At 43.5% G+C, this 23,147-nt stretch overlaps 1 protein-coding gene across 1 annotated transcript in view; it reads right to left on the bottom strand.

Moving 5' to 3' along the window:
- Positions 1–23,147, bottom strand: part of STAG1 (stromal antigen 1) — a 2,620,144-nt gene that overhangs the window by 1,158,579 nt on the left and 1,438,418 nt on the right. The window contains exon 16 of the mRNA XM_044070350.1: positions 21,027–21,230. Coding sequence (XP_043926285.1) covers positions 21,027–21,230 — 204 coding nt within the window. The remainder of the gene's footprint in view (positions 1–21,026; positions 21,231–23,147) is intronic.

Genomic DNA, 23,147 nt, shown 5'->3' with positions numbered 1-23,147 from the left:
AGGAATTTCCTGCATTTTTGCCTGATGGGAATATGTAAATAGGCTTCCTTTAAGTCCAATGTCACCATCCAGGCGTCTTGAGAGAGCATTGGAATTAGTTGCTGCAGAGTAAGCATCTTGAATTTTGGAATTTCCAAAAAGGTGTTTAACACAGAAAGGTCCAGAATAGGTCTCCATGAGTTTTGTTTTCTGGGAACCAGAAACAGTCTTGAATAAAAACCTTTTCCCATCTCCGAGAGTGGAACAGGCTCTATGGCTCTCATGGCCAGAAGAGCATCCACTTGAATTAAGGCCTCTGACCATTGATGTTTTGGCAGATCTGGCCAACCGTGAGCCCGTGGCAAAGTGTGAAAGTGGAAGTTGTAACCTTTTAAAATCACGTCCAATACCCATCTGTCCAGGGTAATATGAGTCCAATTTCTGTAAAAAAGAGACAGTTTTCCTCCGAGAGGGGCATCCAGGTGAAGGGGTCCTGTAGCCCAACCGAGAGAGTCATTGAGTTTGCTTTCTTTGAGATTGGGATCTGTCTTCTCCCCTTCTAGGTGAAGAAGCAGTCCATTGTCTAGATCTGTAAGAGGCCTGACCTTGACCACGACCTCTGGAGCGCCTATATCTTCCCCTTTGAGGCCTGTCAGACGTGAGAAAGGACCAATTTTTAGAGGGCCAATTCCTAGAAAATCTAGGAGGCTGAACTTGCAAGAAATCTTTTACAGTCTGCATAGACTTTGCCTTTTCTTCCATCTTTTTAATAACTTCCTCAGCCTTGGATCCAAAAAGAACATCATGTTGAACAGGGGCATCTAATAACTTAGCCTTAACCTGTTCAGGTAAACTTTGTTCACCAAGCCAGGCATGTCTCCTGATAACAGTACCAGAGGCTGCAGCCCTGCAAGAAGCATCCAAAGCATCAAAACCACTATGCTTGTTCACTTGCTCAGTAGCATGCAAGACATCCTGAAGTTCCTTATCCTCTGCACAAGCAGGAAGGGAAGCAAGCTTTTGCTTTAAAACAGACAAAAGAAATTGCTGATACTTAAACATATGAAACTGGCAATTTAAAGCCCTTACAGACAGGGTAGCAGAAGTATATACCTTTTTTCCCCACCTGTCTAAAGCACGAGAATCCTTCTCAGAGGGAATAGGATTTTTAGAAGTAGCAACCTTAGCAGCCTTAGAGCCCTGAGAAATAGTTTCAGGATCCAGAAGGGTTTTAAATAAAATAAATGAGAGTCAGGAACCCTATAAAATCTATCAGGCTTAGAAGGAGCAGGAGGCATGGAATCAGGATTCAAATTAGCCTCAGAAAAAGCATCATCTACAATGTCCAAAACAGGAGGGATAGCTCAAGGCCTATGCTGAGGAAGAAGAAGAAATTCCCTAAGCCTCTTCTTGGAAGCAGAATACTCCTGTCCTTCCCAATGAAAATGTTCCCTCATCTCATGCAAGGTTTCCCCAAAGAGAAATCCTCAGGCGGAGAGGCCGAGGGTAAAGAGTCCTCAGCATCCGAATCCTCATAAGGAGGAAAGGAATAGTCCTGATCTGAGGAAGAAACAGAAGAAACAGAAGCCTGGTCAGAGGAATCCATAGTAACATCCTGTCGAGGCCTTTTCTCAGGAGGGGGGTGAGAACCCCTAATCATTGTAAGCAAATCCTCAGCCATCTTTAATAATTGCTTTTGTGTCTTGGGAGTGGATTCAGAAGCAGCTTGAGCAGGAACTTTAGACTTAACAGGAGTCTTTGTCTTTGCCTTTGAAATAGTGATGTGAGTAGGCCTGAAAACCCCCTCAGAAGCCGGTACCTGCACAGCGGTTCCGGACCCATCTGAAGGAGCGACGTCCGAAAGTCCTGCAGCAGTTAAAATAGTGGGCCTTGATGGCTCCCCATGGGAGTCCGTATCGCCATCGGTTCAGAAGTGGCGGACGACAGGGGCTGCTAAAGCGCCTCACTGCCGACAGCGAACCGGACGCTGGCTCCAGCTGCAACGAGTCCTGTTTGGACCTCGGAGGCCTGTCTTTGTCTTTGCGCTTCTTTTGAACTCCGGTAGTGTCCGACGACATTCTATAATTGAAGCGTCTGCCAAAATAATTTAAAGCCCAATCGTACCTGCGCTTGATAGTACGAGAGTTGAACCTGGCACAGAACCGACAACAAGAAACGCCGTGGTCAGGGCCTAAGCAAGGTAGACAGTAAGAGTGGAAATCTTTATGAGGTATTTGTTTCCCACACGCTATACAATTATTAACTTTTTCTGACATCGGAGGAACAAGAAAAAGATTCCCCAACGGGGTACTTAGCTTTGAGAAGAGAAGCAAGAACTTCGGACCGACAACAACAAAATACGCTGTTCGAAAATCGCCAACCAACGACTTGCGAGCTGCTTTCCACCGCACGGCAAGAAAGACTGGAGAAGATGGCGTCGGCTGAGGGTTATGTACCAGAGCGTGCTGACGTCAGGGTACTAGCTTGTACAGCCGACGCCGGACCCAGACTTTGGGATTCTGGCCGACCTCGGGCTGCCTGCCGGCAGGAGCACCCTACAGTTATGACTGCAACAGTGAAACATGAAGAACATCCTGCCTTCCAACGATGTATACACTATACACTGGAACTGACAGCAACAGAGATTATAGTAATTTAAAAGAAAACAAATTAATGACAAGAGAAAGAACAGTTGTTTAAGAACTTACCATAAAGATAAATGTCCTTCTCTTCTCTGTTGCAGTATTCTGTACATCAGGAGAGTTGCCTGCCCAGGTGACACAATGTCGGCCAGTATACCAAAGTCTTCTACTACCTTGAAGTACCAGGTATGCCTGACAGGTTGCTATCGGATGTAGGCCGTAAAAGTGACATACGCATGCACTATCTTGAGAACTCAAGTCCCGGGAGGAGAAAGTCCAAGGGTTAGAGTCAGTACATCCAAGAACAGAAGAAAGTGGGGAATGATGGTGGGATAGATTACTGCAACAGAGAAGAGAAGGACATTTATCATTATGGTAAGTTCTTAACAACTATTGCATGTCCTGCTATTCATCTGTTGCATATTATTTACATGAAGGAGAATACCAAAGCTCATGCAGAAAGGGGGGGGGGTGGAGTGAGAAGAGTATTTTCCAGGAAACCATGAAGAATGGCCCTGGCAAATCCAGCCCTGGATCTAGAAATACAATCCAGCTTGTACTGTTTGGTGAAAGTGTGGACCAAAATCCAAGTAGCTGCTTCTAGAATAGAGCTGGTGTCTTGTCCCTTGAGGAACACCCCTGAGATCATCACTGCTCAATTAGAGGGAGCCTTGATCGAGCAGGGAAGGGATTTCCATGGTGGGCAAAACAGAAAGAGAGCGATTTGGAGATCCAGCTGGAGATGGTATGTTTGGATACAGGCAATCCCAGAGGCCTGGGGTGGAAAGGCACAAATAGTTGGTCTGAGTTTCCAAAAGGTTTTAGGTAAAATCTGAGTTGTCTGTGGACATCAAGTGTGTGTAGGATCCTCTCCCTATTGTTTAGTGGAGAGGGGGAAAAGGTTGGCAAGTGAATGGCCAACCTTTTTCCCCTCTCCACTAAACAAAAGAGAGAGGAAAAAGGTTGGCAAGCGAATGGCCTGGTTTAAGGACAACTCATTAACTAATTTTGGCATGAAGGAAGGTAAAAGTGCGAAGGGAGACCCTGTCTTTGTGAAAGACCAAGAAGGAAGGAGAAGCCATCAGGGCCTGGAGCTAGGAGACTCATCTGGCAAAGGTTATAGCCATCAGGAGGACAGTTTTCTAGGTGCAGTGTTTAAGAAAGCTAGAGGAAGCTGGATCAAAAGATGCTACGGTCACAATTTTCTAGCACAAAGTTAAGATCCCAGGGGTGGGGTGGGGGCACAGGTCTCCTGGGAGGTCTAATGTGGAGGATGCCTTTCAGGAACTGGTTGGCCTCAAATCTGCAGGCTAAAAGAGGTGAAAGGGGCAGACATGCTAAGACAGCTGACAAATGTGCTTTTACTGAAGAATAAGTGAAGCCAGCACTGAGCATTTAACAAAGATATGAAAGAACCAAAAGCAGATCCACCGTAGGCAGGTCTAGGCATCTAGCAAGACACAACAGAAAATCTCTTCCATTTGGAAAGATAAGATTTCCTCGTATTGGCTTTCTTGGCCTACTACAGGACTTGAAGCACATCCTCAGAGAAAAGGTATCTAAAGGGTATCGGGGCTCTATCACCCACAGAGTCAGCTGAAGAGTTTCCAGGTGTGAGTGGATGAGGGAGCACTTGTTGTGTATGAGCAAGTCCACTCTGTGAGGTAACTTGTGATGATTGCCCTTGGCTAGTTGCAGAAGAAGGGGGAACCAGTGCTGTCTTGGCCAATACGGCATCACCAGTAAGATTTTCGGTCTGTCCTGTTGAATCTTCAAGCAGGACTTTTGGAATGAGTGGTAGGGGAGAGAATGCATAAAGAACCTTCCCCTTCAATGAAATTGGCAGGGCATCCACTTTCCATGCCTGAGGATGTAGTTCTCTGGCACAAAAGTTTGGAAGTTGTTTGTTCCGAGGGGAGGCAAACAAGTCTACTTGAGGTATACCCCACTGGTGGACTATGTCTGGGAACACATCCCAGTGAAGTACCATTCATGGGCCTGTGTTGTGGTTGTACAGAAATTTGAAGTTGGAGTGCTAGGTTCCCAAACTTGCATGGCTAATCTCCACACTAGGTATGATCTTGCCCCCCCCCCGCTTGTTTATACATCATAGAACAGTTATGCTGTCTGTGCAGATTCGCAGATGTCCTGGCCTCAGGAGGGGCTGGAAGTACTACAAGACGAGGATCAGTACCTTCATCTCTTTTACATTTATGTGGTCACTGCCCTGAGAGGGGGTCCATTGTCCTTGAATTGTGTGTGTGCCCAGAGGTGCCGACCAACCTGTATCAGAAGCATCTGTGTACAGGTCCTTAGTTGGAGGCAATGGATGAATGGGGAGTTTTGGATATATGGACAGTTGCTGTATCCACCACCAGAGCTCCTTCTTGAGACAAAGTAGTGGGATAGGAAATTCCAGTGGGTGGACATGATGTGCTCACACGGATTTCAAGAACCAATAGAATTTCCTCATGTGGAGTCCTGCCAGGGGTAGCTGACGGATGGAGGAGATCATTAGTCCTAGGATTCTGAGAAACTGTCTTGTTGACAAATGGTTTTGGGGAAGGATCTCTGAGAAGGTCTGACAGAGCTCCTGAGCCTTTTGGGGTGGGAAAGACACTTTTTGTCTGTCTGGAATCTGCACCCTATTTATTTATTTTGTTTTACATTTGTTAAATGGGAAAGTCCAACTTGGAATGTAGCCAATTTTCAGTGGAGGCCCACAGAGAAACGCTCCAGATGCAGGTCTTTGAATGTGGGAGGAAACCGGAGCACCCAGAGGAAACCCACATGAACACAGGCAGACTCCACATAGAAGACAGCAGAGAATTGAACTGAAGAACCTCTTGCTGTGAGGCAACAATGCTACCGCTGCACCACTGTGTCCAACCCTAGAAATATATGATCTTGAGCTGGGACGAGAGTGGATTTGTTGAAGTTAATGGTGAATCCTAGGCGTTGCAGGATGGCCATGGCTGAGTGGAGGTTGTTCCCCAGTTCCTATGGGGTGTTGGCTTGGAACAGGAGATTGTCCATGTAAGGGAAGATCTGAATGCCTTGGAGTCTGCAGAAAGCGACCACTGGAGCTAAACATTTTGCGAAGATTCATGGGCCTATAGAAAGACCAAAAGGCAAGGCAGAGAAATGAAAGTGCTAGGACCCCACAGAGAAGTGTAAAACTTCCTAAATTTGGGATGAATGGGAAATATGTAGGTAGGCATCTTTGATGTCTGTGGACGCCAGGAAGGCATGTGGAGGATCAGAGGAAAGAGTGTCTGAAGAGTTAGCATTTTGAAGGAGGGTACCTTTAGGTAGGTGTTGGGAAAAGAAAGGTCTAGGATGAGTCTCCACGGCCTTTCTTTCCTGGGAACCAGAAACATGAGAGAATAAAATCCTGTCACTTTTTTTTTGGGGGGGGGGGGGGTGGGCACTGCTTATACTGTACTCTGTTCCAACATTTTTTCTAATACCTGGATGAAAGAGGTTTCTAGTTTACTGGAGGTTGAGGGATACTACCTGAAGGGAGGCACAGCATGCCAAACCATAAAGTATCTGTTTGATGATGCTCAGGACCAAGGCGTCTTGAGCAATGGATTCCCAGGCGGAAAGGGACAGGGGTAGGTGTAGGTAGAGGGTGGTGTTGCAAGGTAGTCCTGAGGAGTCAGGATGAAGAGCCTGTTCCATCAGGAAAGGGCTGCTTAGCCACATGAGAAGCAGCTGAAGATGCTGAAAAGTGATGCGGTTTCTTGCTCCCCTTGGAGGACTTGAGTTGGGGGGTCCAGGACTGCCTGCAGACGAAGACCTATTCTCAGGATAGTTCCTATGAAATTTAGGAAATGGGAGACCAGAATATGTTTGATGTCTTTCAACTTCTTGCTCTTTTCCTGCAGGAATTTGAAAAGTTCAGCAGATGGTTTACCAAATAAGGCCGAGTTGTAAAGGGGAGCATCCATGAGTTTCGCCTTGATGTCCTCAGAGAGGGGTTGAAGCCTCAATCAGGTGAGCCTTCTTAATGTTGAGGACAAAGCTGCAGCGCTGGAGGTAGCCTCAACTGCATCATAGTTGAATCTGACAGAATGTTGGACCACCTGAGAGGATGCACGAATAAGGGAAGATGCCAAGGCTTTATTCTTTAAATCTAGCATGTCAGATACTATCTTGGACAACTGAGACATAAGCTTCATGGAGTACTTAATCATGTGGGTCTGGTAATTTAAGCCCCTGAAGGCTAAAGTTGTTGAGGTGTAGATTTTCTTCCCCAACCTCTCAAGCTGCCTACTGTCCTTGTCCGAGGGGAGAAGACAAGTGGAAGGAAGGGACCAGGAGGCCTTAACCAGAGGCTACAGAGATGACAGAGGGGTCTGTCACAACAGTTTTAAAAAGGAAATTACAGTCCTGGGGCACTTTAATATCTACCTAGCTTCTTAGGGGCTAGAGGCTGAGAGCCAGGGTGCAGGAACGTGGATGCAAATGCATCCAGAAAGGCAGGGATAACTGGAGGGATAGCTGAAACACCAGGGGTCTCCACCTGGATGAGGTCATAGTATAGTACAGTTGTGTACCTACCATAAATGTAGACGTTCGAGTGTATTCACTGTTGCAGTCATTACACTTGGGTTATCCTGCTGGCAGGCTACCTGCAGTTGGCCTGAATTCCAAAGTCCTGGTCCGGCATTGGTTGCTGTCGCTTCTTCCCTGACGTCAGTGCGCCAGGGGTACAAAAGATGCAGCCGACGCCATTTTCTTCAGTTTTTCTTGCCCCAGATTGTCAGGTGCCCCCAAAAGGGTAGGCTGTAAAAATTATGATAATAAAAAAGCATGCACATAACCTTCATCTATAAGCAAATACACCACATAGGTTGTATAGAACCGAGAGGTACAGAAGTCCCAGCAAAGAAAAAGGGGGATGGTGGGAGGGTAACCTGCAACAGTGAATACACTCGAACATCTACATTTATGGTAGGTACACAACTGTATTATGTTCATGTTTCACTGTTGCAGTCATTACACTTGGGTTGAATCCCAAAGCTGAGGTTGGGTGGCTGGGCCTAAATAGAGTTTGGAGTGGTTATGAGGCTCTGCAGAACTGCAGTGGCAAAGCCTGCTCTGGTTTTAGAGTAGAGAGGTAAATGGTAGTGCTTTGTAAAAGTGTGCACGGAAGTCCATGTTGCAGCCTCTAAAATATCCTTGGTTGGTACTTCTCTGAGGAAGGCTGCTGAAGTGGCTGCTGCTCTGGTAGAATGTGGCCTAATGTCCTTGGGCACTGATTTGCCATGTTGTGAATAGCAGAAACGAATGCAGTGGCCTATCCATTTTGAAATCGTCTGCTTTGAAATGGCTTTTCCTTGTTAACCTGCAGCATATGCCACTAAGAGTTGCTCAGTCTTTCTGAAAGCTTTGGTCTTGTCCAAGTAAAAGCGTAGCTGTCTGTGTATGTCCAAAGTATGCAGAAGTCTCTCCCCCTTATTCTGTGGGTTTGGATAAAAAGGTAGGCAAATGTATGGTTTGGTTAAGAGTCACGCTGGACACTACCTTAGGCATAAATGTCGGGTTTGTCCTTAGAGAAACCCTGTCTTGATGGAAAATAATAAAAGGTTCCACAGCCATCAGTGACTGTAACTCTGAGACTCTTCTTGCTGAAGTTATTGCTAGGAGAAGAGCAGTTTTCCATGACAAGTATTTTATCTCTGCTGTATTTGCTGGTTCAAAAGCAGGCAGTGTGAGTTTTTCCAAGACAAAATTGAGGTCCCATGTAGGTATTGGAGCTCTCCTTGGAGGTCTTATGTTTTTGGTCCCTCTGAGAAACTGTCTTAGCAGTGGATGAGAGAAAATAGGTGGGTCCGTGTTGTAACGAGCTGAAATGGCAGAGGCATGGATCTTAACTGATGAGAAGGATAGGCCTTTGTCCAGCATTCTCAGTTAGGTATTGCAAAATCTGAGGAATATTTGGTACAAGCGAGTCAACTCCCTGTGCTTGGTTCCAAACATAGAATCTCTTCCATTTTTCTGCATAAGATTTTCTGGTGCTGGGCCTCCTGGCCTCCAAAATAACATCCATAACTGCTTTAGAGAGAGGTGTGTTCTGAATGATTACATTATCCACCATGCAGCCAGATTTAGGGTTCTGAGTTGGCTGTGCAGGATCTGATTCTTCTGTTGGGTCAGCAAATTACGTATTAGAGGCAATGTCCAGGCTGGGCCTTGAGACGAGCTCTTTAGGACTGGGTACCAGTGCTGGTGTGGCCAGTCTGGGGCAATCAGTATCATTTTTGGCTTTTCTTGTCTGACCTTTAGGAGAATCTTGGAGAGGAGGGAAGGCATATACTGTAAGGGCTTTCCAGCTGAATGAAAGGGCGTCCACTTTCCATGCTTGCTTGTGATAAGTCCGAGTGCAGAATATCTGTAGCTGGCAGTTGTGAGGGGAGGCGATTAGATCTATGTCTGGGCATCCCCATTTCCCTGTTATGTTGAAGATTTGTGGATCTAGTTTCCACTCGTGAGGATCCATGAGGTTTCTGCTTAGTTCGTCTGCCAAAGTATTTGTCTTTCCTGGCAGGAATTGTGCTTGCAGATGTACTTGATAAGTCAATGCTGTGTGCTTGCCTGCAGAGGGGGTAGGAATGTGTGCCCCCTTGCTTGTTTATGTACCACATGACTGTAGTATTGTCTGTCTTTATCAGTAGCTGTCCTGGATGAAGTAAGTCCTTGAAGGCTGTCAGGGCATTTTGTACAGCTAGCATCTCTTTTTGATTGATATGAAGATGCATTAGGTTTGTGGGCCATGCACCCTGAATACATTTTCCTGCCATGTGCGCCCCCCAGGCATAATCTGATGCATCTGTTGTTAGTGTCTGCCTGGCATTGGGTAAGGTGAATGGCTGTCCCTTGTTGTGGTGACAGGCCTGTGCCCACCATTGAAATTCCTGTTGCAGACAGGGAATGACAGTAATTACTGTTTCCAGGCTGTGGCAATGTTGAGTCCAAACACTTTTTAGATGCCATTGTAGTTTCCTCATATGCATTCTTGCATATGGAATTAGTAGAATGCAGGATACCATGTAGCCCAGAGCCTGCAGAATATTTCTTGCAGATAACTGGGTCTTTGTTGCCATGTCTTTGAAGTAAGAAGTCAGATGCCTTTGTTTGTCTGGTGTGAGATAAGCCATCTGGGCAGTTGTATTTAAGCTTGCACCCAGGAATATTATCTCTTGAGAGGGTACTAGTTTTGATTTCTTTTTGTTTACTGTGTACCCTAGGCAAATTAGTAATCTTTTAACAAACGCCAGATGCTGTAGTAGAATATCTTTGCTTTTTGCTTGAATAAGGCAGTCATCCAAGTAGGGATATATTTGAATTCCTCTTTGTCTGCAAAATGCAATTACCGGTGCCAGGCATTTTGTGAAGTCCCTGTGCGCAGTAGATAATCCAAAGGGCAGTGCAGAGAATTGGTAGTGCGTTGAGCCAGCTATGAATCTGAGGCATCTTCTGCAAGATTGTCTAATTGGGACATGCAGATATGCCTCTGAGGTCCACAGTTACAAGCCAAGCCTTCTTGTCCAGCATGGGCAGAAGCTGCTGTAGAGTCAACATTTTGCATTTTGGGACGTCCAGAAAAGTATTTAGAATAGACAGGTCCAAAATTGGTCTCCAGGCTTTGTCCTTTCTTGGTACTAAGAAACGTCTTGAGTAAAATCCTTGTCCCTGCTCTTGTGGCACTGGCTGAATAGTCCCCATGTTCATGAGAGATGAAACTTGTTTTTGTGCCTCCTGCCATTGATTGCATGGTAGGTCTGGCATACCTTTTGCCTTTGGAAGGGTGTGAAAGTGGAACCTGTAGCCCTGAGAGACTATATTTAAGACCCATTTGTCCTGGATGATCTTTTGCCAGTTTTGTGAAAAAAGTGCTAGCTTTCCCCCTAAGGGTGCTGCCAAAAAATAAGTGCTTGGCATTGGCAGAGGGAAGTCATTGGGACTGTTTTCTATAAGGCTGTGAATTTGTCCTCTCCGCTTTTGGAGGTAGAAGCCCCCCATTGTTTGGGCCTGTATGAGCCCTGGGGCTGCTGCCTGCCTCTAGGGCGTCTGACACTGGAAAGGACCAATTCTTAGAGGGCCAGTTCCTGCTAAATCTGGGTGGCTGTACCTGTAAGAAATCCTTTACTGTCTGCATAGACTTTGCCTTATCCTTCATTTTCTTTAACACCTCCTCTGCCTTAACACCAAACAAAGTATCATGTTGTAATGGAGCATCCAATAATTTTGCTTTAACATGATCAGGCAGATTCTGTTCCTTTAACCAAGCATGCCTTCTAATAACAGAACCTGTAACAGCGGCCCTGCATGAGGCCTCCAGTGAGTCATAGCCACATTGCAAAGTATGTTTTCCCACTTGTTCAGCTGCATGCAATAAATCCTGCAAATCTTTGTTCTCAGAACATTCAGAATTTGTCATTTTTTGTTTTAACAAAGACATTAAGTATTGCTGATATTTGAGCATATGAAACTGACAATTTAAAGCCCTTACAGCCAAGGTAGCAGAAGTGTAAACATTTTTCCCCCATCTGTCCAAAGCCCTAGAATCTCTATCCGAGGGGACAGGGTTTTTGGCAGAATCAGCCTCGACCCCTTTGGGACCCTGTGAGATAGTTTCTGGGTCAGCAGCAGCGTTTTTGTAAAGAAATTTATGGGAGTCTGGAACCCTGTAGTATCTGTCCGGCTTAACAGGGGCCGGAGGTAAAGAGCTTGGAGACAGGCTGGACTCTGAAAAAACATCATCTACTATGTCTAGAACAGGGGGAATAGCAAGAGGTCTGTGCTGAGGAAGTAAAAGAAAGTCTCCAAGTCTTCTCTTAGAATCGGAATAATCCTGGCTCTCCCAATGGAAATGCTCCCTCATGGTATGCAGGGTTTCCCCAAATGAATAGTCCTCAGGAGGAGAAGCTGAAGGAATAGAATCTTCAGCATCAGAATCCTCATAGGGAGGAACAGAACATCCCTGATCAGAAGAGGAATCAGAGGAAATGGAAACCTAATCAGAGGAATCATATTCAGTGTCTTGCCTAGGCCTCTTATCAGGAGGGGGATGGGAACCCCTGATCAAAGTAATTAGGCCTTCGGCCATTTTGAGCATCTGTTTTTTAGGCATAGAAGTCTGTCCTGGAGAATGCTGTACTAGTTTCCTTGTCTTTAAAACTGTTTTAGACTTTGTCTTGGATGCTGAAGTAGGTTTTATATATAGTTGTGTAGGTCTGAAGACACCCTCAGAAGCCGATGCCTGCTCAGCGGCTCCGGACCCATCTGAGGGATTAATTTCCGAAGGGCCAATAGCTTGAGTATCCAGTGGCCTAGCTGTAACCACGTGGGAGTCGGAGGCGGCCTGTGGCTCTGAGGTAGCGGGAGTCAGGGGCTGCGAAAGCGCCTCACTGAGAACCGGCGACTGACCTAGAAGAGGCTTCGTCGTCTGTTTTGGACCTCTGATGCTTGCCCTTGTCTTTATCCTTGCGTTTTTTATGAATTCCGGTCGGTTGTTCCGACGGCATTATGTAATTAAACCTTCTGCCAAAATAATGAAAAGCAAAATCGTACTGACGCTTAATAGTGCGTTGGTTAAATCTAGCACAAAACCAACAACTATTAACGTCGTGGTCAGGGCCTAGGCAAGGAATACAGTAAAAGTGGAAATCCTTATGAGGTATTTGCTTACCACAAGAAATACAATTGTTAACTTTTTCTGACATCGGTCTGGAGCAAGAAAAAAGTTTCCCCGACGGGGTACTTATCTTTACTGAAGACATCAGATCTGAAATTCGATTTCGAAAATCTCAGGAGTCGGCCGACCGGCACTTGCAAACTGCTTTTGCTTTGGGCACCGCGCGGCAAGAAAGACTGAAGAAAATGGCGTTGGCTGCATCTTTTATACCCCTGGTGCACTGACGTCAGGGAAGAAGTGACAGCAACCGACGCCGGACCAGGACTTTGGAAATCAGGCCGACTGCGGGTAGCCTGCCAGCAGGATAACCCAAGTGTAATGACTGCAACAGTGAAACACTATGAACATCATCTTTTCGACCTCAGACATTTAAGAGATGTCCAACTTAAGTGGTATCTCATTTTTGAGAGGGTTTCGCCAAAAGAAATCTAATCCAAAGGGGAGTCCGTCTCACTGGAGTCTTCCTCAGGGGAAGCATAGTCCAAGGGGGAAGGGATTTGAGAGGAGTAAGCTAAAGAATCACTGTCCTCATCAGAGGAAGAATCTTCCTCTGAAGTAGCTGTTCTGACGGTGTTTTGGGGGAGGTAGGCCTCAAAGCCATGAAGGCCTTGAACAAGCTCTGGGCAAAATTCTGCCACTCTTTCTAAGGGTCTGGAGGTGAGGAATTTTTGGTTTCCTGCATTTCTTGACAGGAGTGTCCATTCAATGTAAAGAGGGAGGACCGGATGTAGGCCTACACTCTAGCAAATCCAAATCAACATCTTCCCTCACTACAATCTGAGAGACTCCTCTAGGACCTTGGTCCCCCCTAGACATTGGGACCCGATATCTGTGAGGCCTCTCAGGACGTACTGGCCTGTAAAACTGGTTCGGCCTGTGGAACTGGATCCAATACAGTGTGTGCCTCTGGGCTGTCATGCACCTCAAGAGCGACATCTGCAGGGAGAGGCGCAGCTTCTGCTTCAGGCCTAGGTCTTTTGGCCTTCTGCTTGGTAGGCTCAGGCATCAGGCCCAAGGAAACCTCCATCGCGCTTTTAGCTAACATTTTCAGATGTTGGTTCTCTAAGTAAATTGTGAGGGACGAAAGTCGACTACGAAGGGTTTTAGGCACAAATGAACAGCTCAGACAGTTTTTATGGTTGTGGTGGGCCCAGAGACAAAAAAGGCATTGGAAGTGGCTATCCTTGTGTGGACCCTTCCTTCTACACACACACTTGTCCTTCTTGGATGACTAACTCTCAACCAAGGAAAAACAGTAGCAAAAGACAAAAAGGTTTCCCAGTGGGTATTTATCTTTATTGAAAAAAACTAATCCGGCAGCAGAGCGACGTCCATGACTGGAGATCCGACTGGCGGCAAAGTAGTTCTGAGGATGGTGCACGAGTACATCACTTTTATGGCCTACGTCCTATAGCAAGCTTACATCGGACATACCACACACCTCATGGTAGTAAAAGACTTTGGCATACTGGCTGTCGGGTCACCTGGGCAGGCAAATCCCTTGATGCAAAGAATACTGCAGCAAATGAATAGAAGGACATCAAAAGGGTAACAAAAGAAAGTCTGTTTTAGCCTCCTTGTAATGAAAGGCTAGAACATCTGCTAGTTGTGGGAAGACTGCTTTGGGTGACTCCAAAAATGTAATTTTGCAGCCTCTGGATATTATTTCCTTAACCCATCTGTTTTATGTGATGGTCAACCCCACTTCCTGGAGCAGATATAGATAATTCCCGACTGCCTCCAGGGGTTTCAGGGGTTCTGATGCTGCTTACTTTGGAAAGGAATGCAGAACAAGAACACTTGTGCCTCAAAGGTGACATCCACTGAAGAGGGACCTGTGACTGTGGGAACATCTGTCAGGAAACTGGACAAAGGGCTGCCACTGGGACTTCTTGTACTACAATTTTGTACAGCCTTTCTGGTTCCTGAAGGAGGGCCTTGGTGGGTTCATGAATCTAGCTCCTATGGCAAAAATGTATGTCCTCCTGGTCACTTTTGAACAGCTTCTCTTTCACCTTGGACGTGAACAGGGAAAAACAGAAACACTGAAAAAGTGTTGGTTCCTTAAAGTCTAATGTAAAATCACCACATCTGAACAAGACAACACCACAGTATGATGCCAGTCCCAGCTGCCCTGGCCTCTCCACTGGTTGCATTAGTTAGGAGCTGCCTGAAGAGAGTAATAATGTTCAGCATGGCCAACACTTCTGACTTTGTCTGGGAGTGTGAAGGGTTGGCAGTCATCTCAGCAACTCAATGGTCTGTTCGGCTAAACCTCGCTGGAAACAATTCACTTGCATCAAGTAACTGACAGCTCTTATGGTAAAAGTATCTGATACAAAGGAGCACTGTCCCATTTAATCTGTTGGCCTAGAGTCCCTATCAGGTAGACGGACCATGGGGGCTCTTCTCAGGTAGCTCTATTTTGGTCTCCACCACTACCCATCAAATCTGCAGGGGTCTCTTATTCCAGTGAAGTCTGCCCTTCAGAAGCTGGAGTACCTTGTCAGGTTTCCTCAAAATGGATTTAGTCACAAAGTTCTCACCAAGCCTGCTACACACCAGGCCAGTCATTTAGTCCCATCAGCAGACCCATTGAAGACATAGTTGGGGCAGAACAAAATGCCTCCATCAGAATTTTCTCATCAAGGAAGGGGAAAAGGTCTATGGGCCAAGTTCCCTCTGCCTCATTAATTCCAATATTTCACATATTCTAAAGGGGACAGTGGGGGGAATCTCTCTTCCTCATCCCAGTCTTAATCCTGTGTGAAAGACTCTAATGGAGAGTCCATGTACCTCCTTTTGCACATCCTCCTCCTGAGCAGATTCCGAAGAGTCTCATCTGAATGGCTGGAATAAGAGCCTGACCCTAGTGTTCATGGTCATCTGTGGCATTTTATATCCCTCTATCACTAGGGATCATGACTGCTGCACATGGCGCCAAACTGGAGGGTGTCAAGGGATGGCTCCAAAACCTATGGTGTGCCTGATCTGTATGATCTTCATACTAGAGTGGTGAATTTATTGAAGTAATCAAATGTTGGCAGCATGACTGTTGATGCCAGTACTGAACCTGATGCTGGCACTGAAGGTATTGGTGTAGAAGCTACAGCACCGAGGGATGCTGACCAACAGGTTATAACCAGCTTCAAAACTGGCTTCAGTACTGAAGGCAAACTATGAGAACGTCATATGATGCCAACTAAGAATATATCAGTGTGTGCAGTGGCGAGAGCTTACATGGTCCTAGCTCACTCATCTTGCACCATACTATATTATTCCTATGTAAACCCAAATCAAGATCCAACTGTACTTAATAGATGCAATAACTTGATACACCCACAACCATTTGATAAAATTCAGGGAACACGCCACAGGGGAAACCCTCATCACAAGATTCAAGTCAATTTATCTAGGGCTATGAACATTTATTATATGCTTTTACAGATTAATCATTCCTATTCTGGCCTCCACAGGTCAAGTGTATTCCCCAAGTGACGAAGAGGCCAACTTACAACACACGATGTGAAATTGCAAGAAATTACAATATTTCTGGAATGCAGCCAAGCTGGAAAAACATGTATTATTATACCATGGAATGAATACGTGTCTGGCTAAATGCATTACCCAATAGGCAAGTACAAAACAGACAAATAAGATCAATTTTTACCATCTCTTCATGTTTACCAACCCCTTTTTTTACTATACTGAAAAAGCTAAGAAAACAGAAATGAGAGAAAAAGGTAGGGTAACCTTGGAAAGTAAGGAACAGAGAACACAGTTTGGCAATACAGTGCACATCTTGAGCCTTATTCTACTGAGATATTTACAAATTGAACATGAAATGAAACAGCTACTGCTACTCGTCAATTCATGAACATAAAAGATTAAAATTGGCTGTCAAAATCACTCAGGTGAATTAATATATAGGCCCAGCCAGGACCAGACCTTTGCTGTTAAGGATATATATGAATACAAGAACTTGACAATCAAGGATTTTCACTCTTCAAAGCTGGAAAGATCTATGATCTTTCCACTACCTAGTAATGCACTTTTTGGCAACAGTAAGAAAATCCAAACGCAGTGTACTTTGTGAGTGAGGGGATCATGTCTGGTACAGAAACCTCAAATAATTCAACTAATGTGGTGAGAACAATGTTTTGCCTCAAAACATCTTACAAGCAAACTACACTTCCCTCCAGAATTGATGGAGATGAAGGCAGACACTGAAAATACAAAGCCAATAATCCCTTCACTTTAAGAATATTACCAAAAGTGGCCTACAGTGGATATAAAAAGTGTACACACCCCTGTTAAAATGCCAGGCTTTTGTGATATAAAAAAATGAGACCGCAATAAATCATTTCAAAACTTTTCCCACCTTTAATGTGACCTATAACCTGTACAATTCAATTGAAAAACAAATCTGCTGGAGGAAAAAATATAGAAAATAAATGTACACTACACTGGATGCCCAAGTGTACACACCCTTAAGCTAATACTTTGTTGAAGCACCATTTGATTTAATTACAGCTTTCAGTCTTCTTGGGTACACACCTGCCATCAATTAAAGAGACTCTGATTAACCCCAAATAAAGTTCAGCTGTCCTAGTTGGATTTTCCTGACATTTACTCAGTTGCCTGCTACAGTAAAAGCCATAGTTCACAGTGAGCTTACAAAGCATCAAAGGAATCTCATGGTTGAAATTTATCAGTCAGGAGAAGGGTACAAAAAAATTTCCACACCACTGGATATACCATGGAACAAAGTGAAGACAGTCATCAAAAAGGGGAGAAAACATGGGACAACAGTGATGTTGCAAATAACTGGACATATCTCCAAAAGTGATGAAAAATGAGATGAAAACTGGTCAGGGAGGCTTCCAAGAGACCTACAGCAACACTGAAAGAGCTGCAGGAATTTCTGGCAAGTACTGGTTATGTACATGTGACAAAAATCTCCCATATTCTCCATATGTCTGGACTATGGGGTAGGGTTGCAAGATGGAAGACTTTTCTTACACAGAAAAACATCCAGGCCCGGCTAAAATTTGTAAAACAATACTTCACGTCTCCCAAAAGCATGTGGGAAAATGCATTATGGTCTGATGAGACCAAGTTTGAACTTTTTGGCCACAATTCCAAAAGTTACGTTTGGCACAAAAACAACACTTTAAATCACCAAAAGACCATCCCTCACGGTGAAGCATGATGGTGGCAGTATCATGCTTTGGGGTTGCTTTTCTTCAGCTGGAACTGGGACTTTTGTCAAGGTGGAGGGAATTATGAACAGTTCCAAATACCAGTCACCTTTGGCCCAAAACCTTCAGGCATCTGCTAGAAAGCTGAAGATGAAGAGGAATTTCACCTTTCAACACAACAATGACCCCAAGCATACATCCTTATCAACAAAAGAATGGCTTCACCAGAAGAAAATTAAAGTTTTGGAATGGCCCAGCCAGAGCCCAGACCTAAATCCAATAGAAAATCTATGGGGTGACCTGAAGAGGGCTGTGCACAAAGGATGCCCTTACAATCTAACAGATTTGGATTGCTTTTGCAAGGAAGAGAGGGAAAGTACTGCCAAGTCAAGATGTGCCATGCTGACAGACTACCACCTAAGAAACTGAATGATGAAATTAAATCAAAAGGTGCTTCAACAAAGTATTAGTTTAAGGGTGTGCACGTTTATGCAACCAGCTTATTGTACTTTGTTTATTTTTTGTATTTTTCCCCCTAACAGATTTGTTTTTCAATTGTACAACTTATAGGTCACATTAAAGGTGGGAAAAGTTTTGAAATTATTTATTGTGGTCTCATTTTTTTACATCACAAAACCCTGACATTTTAACAGGGATCTGTACACGTTTTATATCCACTGTATATGCTACAGAAACATCTGTTATGCAAGCATTTGGGGTATAAAGAACAAAAAACGCATTACTATGCCAAGTAATGATGAACACAGTAGGAGAGGTAGCTGTCCTAAGCCAGTGTAAACAGCAGGACTCTTACTCCAAGAAAAAAAATCCTATTATCCAAACCTTTTACCATAATCTATCATGGAGACTATATATATTGCCATGTGAAGCTGCAACAAAACAAGAAATGGAGCAATTTTTCTGGTTCCTCTCTGCATAATAAATTCTCAAACATGTCCACCAATCTGGAAGGTAGTGAGCCCCAGGTACAGCCTATGACTTTATAGCTATTCTATTTTGCCATTGCCAATAAAAGTACCCCCTTGTAGGGCAGCAACCTGGTTCTTAACCTGACTGAGCCAGAGCTTCCTGAAAAGTCAAGACTTTCCATTCCCTTATCAGTTGTAGCCTCCCACCAATAAAACAATCTTTTCCTAGCACTTTCTTTGATTCTGCCTAATTTGCCTGCCATCAACAACAGAACCAACAACTCCCAACTTGCTCCTTTGCCCCTGAACTACAAAAAAACAGCTATACACCCATATCACTTCATCCCTTAACAGGAGGCTGTCAATCTTCAAAATGTAACCACTTCTGATTTATGAATACAACTGAGAGCCATGTGTCTTAAAGAAAGCTGTAAAGCTAAAAAGGTCAAGGAAGAATTTAGTTTCTCTAATTCACTACTTTTCAATGAGGAAGAAAACTCAACGGGGACCCATAGGAAAAATACTGGAATATTTGCTGCAATGCCAGCAAATAAGATGGAAGTTGTGAAAATGTATCCCCCTAACTTCACTGTGCCATTACAACAAGTCTACTTCTGGGTGTCAAAGGATGCAAAACAAAGGAGATATGATCTGTCCTAATCTGCACTTGTATATTCAGTAAGAAGTGGGTCTAATTACTTTAGGCATGAAAATAACTTTTAGCCACGCCAATTTAAAGTCTACCGGATGCCATTTCTGGAGCCAACACTGCATATACTGGGCTACATTGGCTGCAACAAAAGGTACTAACTTTCTGTCAGTATATTCATAACTGACACATATGTTAACCTTGAGGTATCAAATTCAAGTACAGATTATGATTTTCTCAGTCGAAGAGCATGAGACTTGACATCAATGACTTTAAAATGGACAACATTGCAAAAAACTGCAAAAATACTTCGAGCAAAGAAGTGCTGTGAGGATAAGGTAGAATACAACAAAGTAATAGCATTTGCTGTGAAAACATTCAGGGACTCATAAGGATTAACTGGCAAGTCAACTTTTATCCAGGTAAGTTCCCAAAATGAAAGCCAGAGATTCCTAAGCCAAATTGAAGAGCTGGGATAAAATACAGCAGCACTGTCTAGCGCTGCAGCAAAAGCATATCTGCTTTGGTGACACTAAGGTGAATGTATGAAGTATTCCAAAAGAGAAATGTAGCTATCCAGATCTGCTCCAATTACTTGGTGAGGCAACTGTAAGGCCTTCACTGCAGCTTGTAAGCAAATCCAGGATAGGCTGTCAAACGTTATTTTTCAGGTCCACACTAATATCTGTAACAGCCTAAGAAGTTTAAGCAGTAACCTTTGAGGCATACAGTCCTTCTAAAATATTTCTGGTCAGTTTGTTACAATTGTGACATCTCTGCAAACTAATTTATGGGAAAAAGGAACGAGTCACAAGGCTCAAGAATGCTACACACAACCTGTAGCCTACATTTAGATGGGCCAGTCAGGTAGCCTCTTAGTTTATTTATCATAGAGATCTAAGTGCCTTTCCAAAAGAAGGAATGTTTCTCTTTTACTTAGCGCCTGGCAAAATTAAACACTTATAAAAATTCTTCCCTGGCCCCGAGAGGCAAGACACTGTACAGTACACCCTGTACCCCCCATCTAGTTCAGGGTTATCCCACCCTTATGTTTTATATGGAACATTCTCAGTCTCTGGCCAAGCAATCAGGGGCTGGGCAGAGCCTACAATACAGAACATAACACTTAGACTGGGAGCTGCAGGTAAACCTTCTCCAGGGCCCCTTATCAGTTAAAAGGAAGACTGGTGCAATTTCAAGCTCTTGTTTGTCAAGGACAGGCTACAGACCTGTGGCAACAATAGCTATGCTTTGGTCTATAATCAGAGCTTCAGTCCTTGAGACAGTGCTATGTCTGAAGACTACGGATCAGTGTTAGACAAGTCAATTCCTACCCAAGGGTTTTCCAAATGTCACCATCCTCCTGACAGCAAGATAAGGCAGGAAGTTCTCCCACTGATATTCTAGGGTGGCAGGGTTGAACCACTGGCAGTTATTGTGTGGCTTCATGTCATGCTCCTCCTCCCTAGAAGAGTAAAGACAATGCCAGTGTAGCTCTTGGCCAACGGTTCGAAATCCAGTGGGACACAATGTGAATGCCTCTCTACAAAATGTTTGGAACAATTCACTAGTGTGCACTAGGACTGCGATCCTAACTACGTGAGTGGCACAGAAAAAATGGTGGGGGTCAGAACTCAGGTGTGGTTATGTAATGTGTGTGATACATGGTGCACAATGCAGGCAATGTGGGATCATCCAAGAGAAAATGTCAGACTTGACTGGTGATGAGTAGAAGACTAGTCAATAGACTCATTAAGAGGTGACCCTGATTTTACATTTGAAATTATATTTAACTTCTTGACAAAATGTTTTCAAACAGACTCTTGCATTCTCTAAATAAGGGCTTGCCTTTATACTTCTGATTGCAAATGTGAAATGTTAGCAAAAATAAAATAGAAATGTCAGCCACACTGTACATACCTCCTGTAACAGTTCCTCTACAGCGTGGCCAAAACGATCCACCAGTTCATCAATCAGCTGGCTTCGTGCAACATCAACTCTGTTTTGGATAGTATACTCCTCACTGCACAGGATGCTGTACGTCTTACTACATGCCTCCAAGACATCATGTTCAATATGCTTTTCCACAACAAACTTGATTTGTTTTAGTAAGCCATCTAGATGCTAAAGAAAACAATCAAATGTACATACTATCTTATTACTGTCATAAAAAGACCTGTGAAACACACTGATGCTCAGTCTCATTTCAGCTCTGCTATCACTACTGACAACTACAGAGCACACTATATATGTTTAGAGAGGACTTCAAGTTCAAGCCATATTCCTATGGATTAATGACAATTACTTCTAAGTTCTTACAAACAGCGAAAGCAATTCTAAATCATACCAGCATGCATTTAGTGACAGCCAAAATTAAAAAATCACTGACCAAAACTGTTAACTATATAATAAACACCACTACAAATTCAAATAGTGTCCAGCTGAGCAAATTTAGGCAACAAAATCACTAAATTCTACATACCCACAAATAGGATGATTAAAGATCTTAACATAACTTAAGCTCGTCAGAATGAACTACATATTTTAACAACTTTCAGAAATACTTAACTCAATCAGGGGAGGTGATAATGGAGAATATTGAACTTAACCAGTGTTTCTTCACGACTGTCATATTGTTACACTGGCAGTTGAGTTTTATGCATCATTTTAACAGCTTCATAGGTGACAACCTGTGTTCTACATAATCCCATAGTGTATGCAGGAGTACTTTATTTCTGAGTCTCAAAAATTATGAGGTTTGCTTTTGTTTAGGTGGGACAATAATGTGCTCAACAGCGCTTACAAAATGTTGATCTTACTGAGGATGGACTAGAACAACGAAGGTGGCCCCTTTTAATGTTCATGATATAAAAAGGAAGGATTTCGGTAAAGTTGCTAAGATGGTCATTTAAAGAACTGCAGATTTTGCAAATTTTCTTTTAACCCCCCCTCCCCCCAACTTTTGTAAAGGCATAATTGGCTGTTTCTAAACTGCAGATTTTAACTTGCAGTGGAAACGTGACAGTAAACAGAGCTAGCATCACAAAGCTGTAAGAAATGTTGATGCATTAACTATAACTCATCTCTTCATGAGCTCCCCTTACTTTGCCTAAGAATGTTGTTCATCTAAAGATTATACAAGGAAAATACACAAGCTTTTTTTTTTTGTCCCTGCTTGATGATCTTTAACACAATTATTTTCATCTGCTTTCTTTGTGCTCCCATTGAAAGTTTTACAGTACTTGTTTTACTAACACATATTTGTACACTACACGGTTTATTAAAGCTGCAAGTTGTATACAGTGGAGCAGATGAATTTAAACAGTCACCAACTAAATAAATGGCTTGGTATTCATCAGCTGTGTGCATATTTTTCTAGTCCTAATTGGGTAATTTTGTCAGAAATTTGCCATTGCAGTTACAAAGCAATATACAGCTGGGTCTGCTGGAATAACCATGCCACTTACTACTCTATACCAAAACATAAAATGAAGATCAGTGTTTTTCATAACTGCCAAGAGCAGCCCAACTTAGGGGGCTTCAGAACATTACTTAAAAGTTCAACACTGACTTTCTTAATATGTCCAGAAAAGTAGAACCAATGTAAATTATTTTAGAAGACTATGTTGCTGAAATTATAAACCAGTGATTTTTGCCAGAAGATAACAAGGATCAAGTCTAGCATACTCTCTTGACCAGAGACTTATTGTTTTTTTTTTTTTAAACATCTTTACTAAATTGTCATTTTAAGACACAGGTACACAAACATTAAAGGGAAAAGAAACAAACCATATTAACATTTTACATTCTTATTCACTGTAAATTATGCATGTTTTCTTCTTTTTCAACAAATATAATCCACTTCAATATTTTAATTGTTCACCTCCTGCCTTTCCAGGAACCTAATTCCTCCTCCTAAACATTATGCACGTATTCTTCCCACAAATTCCATTTATTTTTATGTACTTTGCTCTTTCCCTTTCCAAAGACCCTACATCCAAGTTCTTTGATCTCCTTTACATTATTTGGTGCTTCAATTAC

This window comes from Protopterus annectens, chromosome 4.part1 (genome assembly GCF_019279795.1).
Source record: "Protopterus annectens isolate FY-2018-M chromosome 4.part1, PAN1.0, whole genome shotgun sequence".
Lineage (NCBI taxonomy): Eukaryota > Metazoa > Chordata > Ceratodontiformes > Protopteridae > Protopterus > Protopterus annectens.
The sequence above is the reverse complement of the archived record's forward strand: the minus strand, read 5'-3'. Positions and strand labels throughout refer to the sequence as shown.